The 12,159-nt window shown below is 34.8% G+C and overlaps 1 protein-coding gene across 4 annotated transcripts in view; it reads left to right on the top strand.

Moving 5' to 3' along the window:
* The window catches only part of LOC126887888 (uncharacterized), a 168,895-nt gene that overhangs the window by 41,483 nt on the left and 115,253 nt on the right, over positions 1-12,159 (top strand). For all 4 annotated transcript variants that reach the window (XM_050655783.1, XM_050655781.1, XM_050655784.1 and 1 more), the window contains one exon: positions 9,625-9,901. In XM_050655783.1, coding sequence (XP_050511740.1) covers positions 9,625-9,901 — 277 coding nt within the window. The remainder of the gene's footprint in view (positions 1-9,624; positions 9,902-12,159) is intronic.

The following is a 12,159-nucleotide window of genomic DNA, read 5'->3' as shown; positions in this document are numbered from 1 at the left end:
TTACATTTCCCTAGTAGTCGTAGCGGTATGACTTTCGAAAACGTCGAATTTGATCATAAGCGGGTGCATAAAAAATATCTTACACTGAGTATTTTATTTCTGCACATAATACCTACATATTTAAAATAATCTCTCCCCTACTGCTCGGTGATAACTTATATTCCTCAATTTACTGCTCGGATCACAATCATTTACAATTACTGCAGGATCGCAATCATTTACAATTACTGCAGGTCATAATTCATAATCCCTCCGCTACTGATGGGTCATAAAAAAATAACACTATCTTCAATAAACAAAAATGTAATGGCGGCTTCCCACGATCGGCAATATTGCGGACGGACACGGACCAGCTCGTACCACGCACCGTGGGAAGCGTATCGTCCGTGGTAGCAAAGACGCGTCTGTGCTGGTCTGTAGTAATAACGGCTACCCAGGATCGGCAATTTCGCCGACGGACACAGATCAGCTCGCATCACGCACCGTGGGAAGTTGTCGTCCGTGGTAGCACAGACACGTCTGTAGTGATCCGTTGAAAGTCGGTAAAGATCAAAGGTGCGTTATGGGCCCGTGCGGACGCTGTCATGATTTTTTAACACGGTAAACGCCAGTGGTTTACTTTCACTTTGCGCTAGATGAATTCAAAAGAATTCAGCGTTTATATTTAATTGAATGGGGGACTTATAGCCCGGGAGGTAGTGTCAAATTTGACCTGAGCATTTTAGCATGGCTGTTTTTTCTTTATTTAGTTAGGTGTTCCAAAGGCTTATTAAGAAATGATGTGTCAATTGGCTCAGGGCAAAAAAAGATAATATATGAAACTAGATGGAAAAAGCCTACAACTTATATTATGTCAAATATTTTTCTCCGTGACTTACATCCATCATGGCCTAAAATCAGTGGCGGCCCGTGAGGTAGTGCCACAGAGCCATGGCACTACCTTGCTAACTATGCAGAAACATATTTTTTATCTTCAAAACCTTTTAATGCTTGTTAATTTTTTTGTTTGTATTTCTTATTATCTTCATAAATTATATAAAATCTGGCAACCTTGTGCGTAGTACAATCCCAATCGTAGCCACTTATAGGGGAGATTATTCGACAGGAGAATATTGTGCCGAAATCAGTACTGGCACGTCTGAATAGAGAAAGATTTCACGAGCATTCTGTGCAAGTGACAGAGAAAGAGCTATATTGGACTATTAGTATACACCTTCAAATGAGAATATTTGTGCCGGGCACGAGGGTATCTATTTATTTCGAGTTTCTTTACGTGTCGGTTTGTCACTTTTATGTCTATTTTGTGTTAAAAAGTTTTTGTATTTATAATTAAACTTTTAGTGCATCATGATCGTGGATGTATTATAATAGTTATTTTCCTAACAAGTGCAGAAAGTCATACTTTTCCTCACGCGACTGCAGTTTTCCGAACGACGCGAAGCGGGAGTTCGGCAAGCAGTCGAGTGCGGAAAAGAGACTTTCTGCAAGAGTTAGGAACAATATTTTTTCTATGAGTCTTTCTATGAGAAAAAATGACCAAATCTTAAGAGCAAACAGTAGCGATCAACAGGTAGCAACAAACGCGTTCCAAGATTGCAGATCTAATTTTAAATATTTTGTCGAGATATTTGGCACACGTATTCGTAATATAATAAAGAATGGCGGTACAGAGCCCAATTTCTGAAATATGTTAGTATATGGAAATTACTCTATAACTAAATAAAATATTGAAAAAAGGAGCCTGTACCGCCACTACTAAAAATCGATTTTTTTATAACAAGAAATCGAACGTCACTGACTTGGCAACAGTTCGCGCCTATGTGTATAAAAATTATTGTTTTTGATAGTATAAACGTCACTATCAGTGTCGAATTACCGACGCACTGTTGCCTCACTTTTGAAAGTTTGCAGAACTTTCGCAATCTTGGACCGCGTTTGTTGCTACATGTTGATCGCTACTGTGTACTCTTAATCAATTAATTTAATCAATATGAAAATACATACACAAATTAATTCTTTGACAAGGTTGTCAAAACCAAACTTTCAATATAATTAGTTAGCATCACGACGATCTTGGTTTCCATGACGATGATTCAAAACGACTGTTATTGTCTACCTATTTGACTTTCCAATATTATGTCAAAATAATTTGATTTCATCGAATTGTCGCGTTAATTTCGTTAAAACAGGAACACAATAAGATACATTTGAAATAAAATAGTAAATCATTTCTAAATATTAGTTTATTGCATGGATTATAATTATTTTAAGGCCATATTAAAATGTCTAAACGTCTGCGGAAAAGTAAAACGCGTACGGAAAAGTAAAACTTTCTAAACTAAAACGCATGCGCGAAAGTAGACATTTTTACACGCTCGTAGAAAAATAATATTTTGATTATTTCTTAGATTTAATTTATTAATAATTGACAATGAATCAGATTAGCATCTTAAAAAACTTTTTTGGTGGTTTTTCGTTCGAAAAAAAACTACAAATTTTATAATGTTTTGTGGAGTTTTCGAGTTAGCTTTAAGAGATCACGCTGAAAAAGAAAATTCAGAAAATAGAGGCATATTTAAGAAGCTGGTCAATTTTAGCGCCGAATTAGACAACGAATTTCTTAATGAAACATGGAGACAGTTTTAATTTTTAAGCAAAACTCGGTTCAAAACTCAATTAGAAGTACTGTATTAGTGAGACGAATTAGGTACTACCTCTGGGGCTGTTCTGCTATCGGTTTTATTAAACGAGGATGGTTTAAAAACACATTTGAAGAAACTATTAAACTTTTAAATATTTTGAATTTGAATTAAATACAACGAAAGAAGAACGACTTAGTGCTTTAGGTATGCTATCTACAGAAACTCATTTTGTAAATTGTATTGATTATTTCATTCATAGGAGATTCTGACCAATAGAAAGCTACAGAAATCTAAATTAAGCTGATTATTTTTTAATGATTTTAATTTCCAATCGTATAGTAAGATATTTGATCACGTGTTTAATTCTGTCCAATCAGATTAAAATTATACTGAGAATGATCTACTGTAGAAAATTACCGATATAATTTTTTTAAGTAGATTGTTTCTGTTTAATTGCAACCAGTTTCCTAGTTTTGACAACTGTCACATTTAAGGGGGGAAATAGGTTTAGAGGTTTCAAAATTTCGAATATTTGGAACTAGCATGAATCGATAGTATTACTATTCAAGAATGTGTTCTGAAAATTTCAAAGCAAAATTCGAAGTCCTTCCCAAGTTATGAGAATTATACGGAGCGCACTCGCGTAGAGCGCAATCTATAAGATTTTTTTCAAACGCGTTTTTCTCGAAACGACTTTTTTTCGGCTTGCGTGACGTCTAGCTCAAAAAATAATAAACCAATTTTAAAAAACCAAAGTGATTATTGTTCGTTATTAAATTGTCTTCGATATGAACCTCCAATCGGAATAAAAGATGGGTTTTAAGTGTATTTTAAGGACAAATAACTGAAAAAAAAACTGTAAAAATTGATGTTTTTTTTTCAAACTTGCGTAATTTTTCAAATTTTTGATTTTTTTAGCCGATTTGAGGTTCATATCGAAGAGAAACTTGTAATAAACGTAAAAATTTTTGGATTTTTGATTTTAGGCGTAAATTACGACCTCTACATATCACGCAAGCGACATGTTCGTGCAGCGATTGTCCATGGGTGGCGGCCTAAAACTGCTCTATTTTTAAATATAATAATTTTAACTATTTATAATGGGAAATAAGCCACAATATATTATTAAAAAATGATTTTTATTAACGTTTCGACGCCCAAATCGGGTGCCGTTGTCAAAATACAAAATACTACTAACATAAACAAAAATGTTGTTGCTTAGTAAAAAAATTCTTCTAATAATTTATTTAATTTGACTCATTTATATCGGCAATTCAGATACATATGATACATTTTAAAGTAGAAGACTTTAAAATGATATTGCCAATATTTATGAGTTGCGTTCCTGGGACGACTTTACTGAAAGATAGTTCATTCGATTACATGAAATCAACCCCAACTCAAGAATATCCGTCACAAAAAAATCATAGCATGTGATCTGTCTTTAAAAAGATAACCACATGCAACGGTGACATTAAAATTCTCGCGTTAGAGATCTCATAGTAAATCACGAGGGAAAACCAGGAAAAACCTCGTGATACTATCCCGACATCGTAAGTATTTGGTCTTACATTTAATTTACTCTCAAAATTAATACCAAATTCTGAAAAAGATAAAAAAGGGTGCAAGGCAGGTTTTGTTTATATTCGATTCAGAGTTGGACTACCATCTCCATATAGTAACTATTTCAGCATCCTTATGCATCATCAGTGAAGATTATGCAGTCACAACTCTGAAGGGAATACAAACATTCTGCCTCTTTTAAAGCAAACCATCGCGATGCGATAAACCCGTCTTTTGAGACGCAAAACAGCGACATCCTCGTAATACCAAATTCTGACTTTACTATATTTATGTTTAAATTATAAATAATATCAATGTACATGGATATATAAGTAATACTAAAATATAAAATTTGTACTAACTCGACTATTGACTTACTAATTGTGGTTTTTTCTTTCTATTGACTTCCTCTTTCAGTATGGGTATCCACATCCTACTGCATTCCACCGAGGAATTTGCGACACAATTGGTTTCGTTTAGCATAATTAGAGCCGCTTCTTTGATTCTTCTCTTTTTACTATATGTTTCTTTCAGGACTATACTTGAATCTCTCCACTGAACTCTATGTTCATTATCCCATGCGTGTTGACATATTTGAGATCTATCAAATTCTCTATTTTTAATATAAGATTGATGTTCACTTATTCTAACGTTTAATGGTCTTGATGTTTCACCTATATAAAACTGTTCGCATTCAGAAGGTATTTTATAAATACAATTCTTTGTCCTTTCTTGTTCATTGTTAGGTTTAGTTTTAGATAGAATAGATCTCAATGTGTTGGTTGTTTTGAATGTTGTTGAAATGTTGAATTTATTTCCTATTGTTTTAAGTTTCTCGGATAGTCCTTTTATGTATGGTATTGATATTTTCCTCGTATTATTTCTTGTGAATGTTGTAGGATCCCGTTCTATGTTGTTCTGTTCCATTCGATCCAATCTTGGATCCAATGCCACAAGAAAATAGCTTCAGAACAACATTAAATATAATAACTTAAAAAAATTTGGACATATACTTTAGAATATATATAAAATGATCCCAAAGTTGCAAAAACAAAAACATATTTTTTCTACCTAAAAAAAATTTTCAAAAAACCTGAAAAATCGGGCTCCTAAACCTATTTCCCCCCTTAAGAAAATATCCATAATATACGTATTAAAAAATAATCTTACGAATATCACACGACAGTAAGAATAAATAAGAAAATAATGCTTCATTTTTACTCAAATTTGTTGTCATTGGGCAATAGACACGAGAGCCCGCAGGGCTCTCGTGTCTATTGCCAAACAACAAATTTTCGAAAAACTGTCGCATTATTTTCAATTTATTCTCACTCTCTTGTGATATTATACCCGGTAATTTTGATTATTTCCCGTCGTCAAGTATATTACGTCAGATTCCCTTCGTTGCTACGAAAAAATACATTCAGTGACATTAATGACAATTAATTTTTTAAAAATTATAAAAGTGATGACTTACAACCGTCTCAAATATTTATAACAACTGCGTGTTTAATTGTACTAATTTGCACTTACATAAATAAATTACAATACAATTTTGGTTTTGAACAGTTTTATTCATGAAATAATCGCAACAAATTGCACTCGATCTCTAAAATTAATATAGAATTTTAGAGCTCTTGTGCAATTACTACTGATAATTTTAATAATAAAGCCATTGAAAACTTTGCAACCAAAAAAAAAGAATCGTAATCGAATCGGGTTTCATATATCGTAAACTTTAAAAGTATATTACACAAATTTGTACATGTCGTGTGTGAATAATGAAATAGTATTATTTTCATAATTCTGTAAATAGAGACTAGATCATAATAACAAACTTCAAGTACTATTAGCAGTAAGTACTGGTGGTATGTTGAGGGTTTTTTATTATTAATTTACGGAACTGTTTTGATAAATTTTGGACAATTTCTTGGCATCTCAGATAAATATACATAAGATACATAAGGTAAAAGTATCTGCGCCTATTTTTTAATTTTTGTTTTAAGTACATATATCTTTTTTGGCAATATCCTAAATCCGCCACTAAAAATTTTGGCGGCTGCCCGAATTCTGGCACTACCTTCATAAAGTGGTACGAGCCACCACTGCCTAAAATACCTGGCTCCTGGCTTTCACCCAGGTCAGAAGTTGGAAGTTTTTTTGTTTTAAAATTGACATTTTGATTCGAAAAATAATTATTTTTATAATACCACGTTTTTATTATTTATACGACACAAATTGTAAACTGGGCATTTGATCATTATAATGTTGACCTTAACCCGGAATTAGTCGCTAGGTTGGTTCTTACGTGAGTGGTCGCGCGTGAGATTTTGTCTCACAAAGGTATCCAACTTTCGCCTTTTTTTTACGAAATATAATTTTCAAAATAGATTTTAAACCTAATAAAGTTATTATTAGCTTTAACAATGTGACTGATGATGCGCTGTTACATTTTAACCTAATCTAAAAATGTAGAAATAATATTAATTTTAATATTTTAATATAAATTTCAAATTTGTACTAGTACCTTTATTTTATTGTTATGCAACAGGGTAAGTTCTAAAATTATCTTTGCACGATTCATATTGCAAATACAAAATAAAATAATGCTACAATATAAAATAATGCTAAATTTAATGCTGAATAATATTATACACGGTGGTCGCGCGATGAAAGAATATCTCACGTTAAGCGCACTGACTTAACAGTTGGGCCATACTAAGTCAACGGAACCACCATATGAGAAGATGAGTCTATTCGATTGTATAGGAAGGATAATTCGGAGACAAGAAGGAACTACAGCATGTGTAATTTACCAGGGAAAAAGTTGTGTGCAATATTCTTAAACCGTGAGAGAAAATCTCATATAGCGACCAATGCCGGGTTAAGCAAAGTTGTGCATGACTGAAGGTTGCTGAGTTGGTACGACTAATCTAAGTGAATAGGGGGTTGCCCCCCCCCCCACTACATTCTTTTTTATTTTTTTGGACAAACTGTTTTTTCTTAATTTTATATGATGTATAATCAAAAGATACATACAACCCTAAACAACTCTTTTTTCTAATAAACAATAGTTTTTTGTGCTGATTGCGCAAATAATGATTACTCAGGTTGGTCGTATTAACTCAGAAACCTTTCCGGGTTCATGTACAACAACTTTGCTTGAGGTCATCCTATTATGATCAAATGCATAGTTTACGATTCTATAAAGGACATACAAACTTTTTTATATTGTGTCGTATAAACATCAAAAACATGGTATTATAAAGATAATTATTTTTCAAATCAAAATGTCAATTTTAAAAACAAAAAAAAACTTCCAACGTGGGGAATGGAACTCGGCTTGCCTGGGTGAAAGCCAGGAGCTAGGTATTTTAGTCCATGATGGATGTAAGCCACGGAGATAAATATTTAACATATAGTTGTAGGGTTTTTCCATCTAGTTTCATATTTTATCTTGTTTTGCCTAAAAGCCCCGGTTTTGGGCTGGCTGACACACCATTTTTTAATGGAACACCTAACTCAATAAAGAAAAACACCCATGCTAAAATGCTCCTGTCAAATTTTACACTACCTCGCCGACTATTATAAAGCATATCCAAAGTTGGTCCAAAATTTCAAGTTAATAATTTAACACATTTTGTTAAAAATAAAATGCATTATGTGTGTAATTATTGTTTTATATGAAATGTGCATACTACACATTTCACACCATATTCTAAACGAAAACATTGAAAGAGATAAGAAACTTGTAAAGCAAGACTTGTATTGCAAACGCAATGTAATCAATGCCAAAATTAAATGAGTCACATATATAATCTCAATCAAAAACACAGACTGTCGCGGACCGCGGACCATGGGAAGACCTCTGTCCACGGTGCGTTGGAAACCGTGGTCGTCGGCTGTGCGTGATGATCCGTAGAATCGCAGACCGTGGGAAGCCGCTATATATGCCGACAAGTTGAATTTCAGGTTAATACGATATTTTTACCGATCACAGTTTTAAGTAACATGAATATTTTCTAATAATGTGTTTTTGTAAAGGCATCACTTTGATTATTAATTTCGTCTATTTACCAATATTATTTAGTATACATTTATTTAGTCTACTAAAAGTTATCAGAATTTAATGATGAAGACAAAGCAGTTTTCACTCGGGGTTTTGACTAAGCTAATATTTTTATTTGTCACAATAAATTGTACTTAGGTAATACCATCCGTATTCATTTCAGTTATGTACATCTCGCAAACAAAAACAAATAAAAATAAACATCTGGCAGTGAGTCACGCGTCCCACGACCCAAGAAAACTCTGCGCCGATGACAAACGTTCCCAAGCTTGACCTGCGAACGAATGAACTGATAGTAGGATGCGCAGAACTGTCTACGCAGTTCGCCGGCGCAGGTTGTGTCTGGCTTAGGTTCAATTTACGGCGGGTCTATAATATGCGGCACGCTAGAAAAATAAATGCACGGGTCACCCGTCCCGCCGGCGCAGGTTGTGTCTCGCTTAGGTTCAATTTGCGCAGGGCCTATGTAGACTTTGGTCTTGAGGTAGCCCCAGAGGAAAACGACTAGACGTGTGATGTCACAGGATATAGGCGGGCAAGTCACTGGTCCGAAGCGTGAAATAAATTGCTCACCGAACCGTTTTCTCAGTAAAGCCATGCTTTCACGGGACGTATGACAGTTGTCGCCATATTTTTGGAACCAAATGTCACTTCAACTACGAACTTCAATTTCTGGTACCAAATAGTCCGTTATCATGGCGCGATAATAGTCTCCAGTCACAGTAACATTCTGGCCGGTCCATGACATGGACCGACGATGACACCGGCCCATAAACCACACCAAACAGTGGTTTTTTCTGAATGTATTGGCAACTCTTGAGCCTCTTTAGGTTGCTCATCAACCCAAATACGAGCATTTTGTTTATTCACGTCCTCATTAAGCCAAAAACGGGCCTCATCGGAAAACATTTTTTTTGCTCTAACTCTAAGCACACGAAACACATTCCTCATTGAACGCCTATTTTCGTAATACAGCTAAATAATTTCTAGACGTTGCTTGTGTCGAGTTAAGTCTTTCTAGGATGAAATGTCAAACAATACTGAATAAGAAAGCAACTTTAGGTGATACCATTCATGCAAGATCTCCCAACAAATCCTCACCAAAAAAATTACCTCTAAGTGAATCACCCTTTATATCTCTAAAAATATAAATCAGTAAATTCGTAACAATACTTTTCGCACAACTTTTAAAATATTTTTTTTTTTGAAAACAATTTCTAGAGTGGAAGTCAAAACGTCAAACAGTAGTTGTTAAAAATGTATTTTTCACTACAAACAAAATATTTAACAGAGAAATGTTATTAAATTGCTATATCTAATCTGCTTATATATCATATGATTTTGTTGCAGTATTTGCAAAAACATTTTCCGACTTGTTGGCGTCTTCTTGTTCCTTACAATACCAAACAATACAGAATGAATTGGCAAAATGCCTTACAGAAAGTCGCTGAAGGTATAGAACAAAAATTTGGACGTCTCAAGCCTTTTCCTATCGACAAAGATAAATTTGAAAAAGATAGAATGCATTATCTAGAGCTTGTTGTCAAAGGACATCATTTTTCTGAACGTAGTGGCTATACATTTGAAGAATTGATCATACATGATGAGCTAACAAAAACCCATGAAGGTAAGTAGTAATTGTTACTCATACAATGTATGTGTAATTTAAATCATCATCATTCTCTTTGCCTTATCCCTATGCGGGGTCGGCTTCCCTAATTGCATTTCTCCACACAATTCTATCCTGGGTCATATCAATATTAATCCCCTTTACCAACATGTCCTGCCTAATCATCTCCCCCCACGTATTCTTTGGTCTTCCTCTCCTACTCCTTCCAGGAATCTGCACCTCAGCTACTCTTCGTATTGGATGATTAACGTCTCGACGTTGAACATGACCAAACCATCTCAACCTGTGCTCTCTCATTTTGGCATCAATTGGTGCCACACCTAGACTTCGCCTAATATACTCATTTTTAATTTTATCCTTTCTTGTCACTCCACTCATCAATCTAAGCATTCTCATTTCCGCCACATGCATTCGTTGTTCCTCTTTCTTCTTCACTGCCTAACATTCAGTTCCGTACATCATAGCCGGTCTTATGGCTGTTTTATAGAATTTTCCCTTCTGCTTCATTGGAAGTTTTCTGTCACATCATACCACTCGCTTCTTTCCACTTCATCCATCCAGCCCTAATTCTACTGCATGCATCTCCATCTATTTCTCCATTACTCTGTAACACCGGTCCCAGGTACTTAAAACTATTGCTTTTTTACAATCAGTTCATCATCCAAAGATACCATTTTATTTGTAATAACTCCATCTTTAAATGAACATTCCAAATACTCTGTCTTTGTCCTACTAAGTTTTAAACCTTTTTCCTCCAGAGCTCGTGTCCACTGATCCAGTTTTTGTTCTAAGTCTCTTTCACTATTTCCTACTAACACGACATCATCAGCATACATTAAGCACCATGGAATGTTACCCTGTTGTTTCGCTGTTATCTGGTCCAAAACTAATGAGAATAAATACGGACTAAGCACCGAGCCTTGGTGCAATCCTACTTTCACATGAAATTTATCAGTCTCTCCCATACCTGTCCTAACACTAGTCGTTACTCCCTCATACATATCCCTCACAATCTTTACATATGCACCAGGGACTCCTTTCTTATTGAGTGCCCACCACAGAATCTCTCGAGGAACTCTATCATAATATGCTTTCTCAGGATCAATGAATACCATATTTTCATGATGTGGCTAAGCAGTTTTATAGCCCTGTAGTTTGTACACTGCTTTATATCTCCCTTGTTTTTGTAGACAGGTACTAGTATACTGCTTCTCCATTCGTCTGGCATTTGTCCAACTTCCATAATTCTATTAAATAAACCTGCTAGCCACCTTGTTCCTGTCTCTCCCAATGCTTTTCATACTTCCCCGGGAATATCATTTGGTCCTACCGCTTTTCCTTTCTTTATTTTTTGAAGCGCTTGAGCCACTTCCTCGTTTGTTATTTTGGTGACCATTGCTGCTACTGTCCCCGTTGACTCCACAGGCTGTCTGTCAAATTCTTCATTTAATAAGCTGTCAAAGTACTTTCTCCATCTCTTTTTGATATCCTTTTCGTGAGCTAGTATTTTATTATTTTCATCTCGGATACATCTAATCTGATTAAAATCTTTGCTTTCTTTGCTTTCTGTTTGGCTATTCTATATATATCTTCGTTTCGCCTTCCCTGGTATCAAGTTGACTGTGTAGGTTTGAATACGCTTCTGCTTTAGCTTTTGCTACTGCTACTTTCGCTTCCTTTTTCGCGACCATCTAGTTTTGAAGATCTGTGTTGGATCTGGTTTCTTGCCACTTTTTATATAATTTTCCCTTCTCTTTTATTTTTCCTTCGTTTAAACTTCGTTTGACCACCACCAAGTCTCTTTATCCTCAAACTTTTTTCCTGACATTTTCCCCAGTATTTCAATAACAGTCTCTCTAATACTACTGGCAATTTTTCTCCAAATTGTAGTAGGGCTTCCTTTTATGTTCCAACATATTTTCTCTACTATTCTTTCCCTGAATAGACCTTCTTTCTCATCTTTTAGCATCCATAGTATGGTATAGTTAGACCCAAACCCAGACATACAAAATGAAAGTTATCCTCCAACACCAAATTGTTCTATATGGTCCACATAATGTTCAGAAAAAAGTCACACCATTTTGAGCGTCGGGTTTGGGGGCGGAGAGGAGGCAGAAATCTGCAAATTCGTAGTTTTTTACGTTTTTCGTCAATATTTCTAAAACTAAGCTGTTTAGCATGAACAACCTTCTACACAAAATTGTTCTACATTAAATTTGAAATTAAAAAAGGACCCTATGCATAACCCTTCTAAA

This window comes from Diabrotica virgifera, chromosome 7 (assembly GCF_917563875.1).
Source record: "Diabrotica virgifera virgifera chromosome 7, PGI_DIABVI_V3a".
NCBI lineage: Eukaryota > Metazoa > Arthropoda > Insecta > Coleoptera > Chrysomelidae > Diabrotica > Diabrotica virgifera.
The sequence above is the reverse complement of the archived record's forward strand: the minus strand, read 5'-3'. Positions and strand labels throughout refer to the sequence as shown.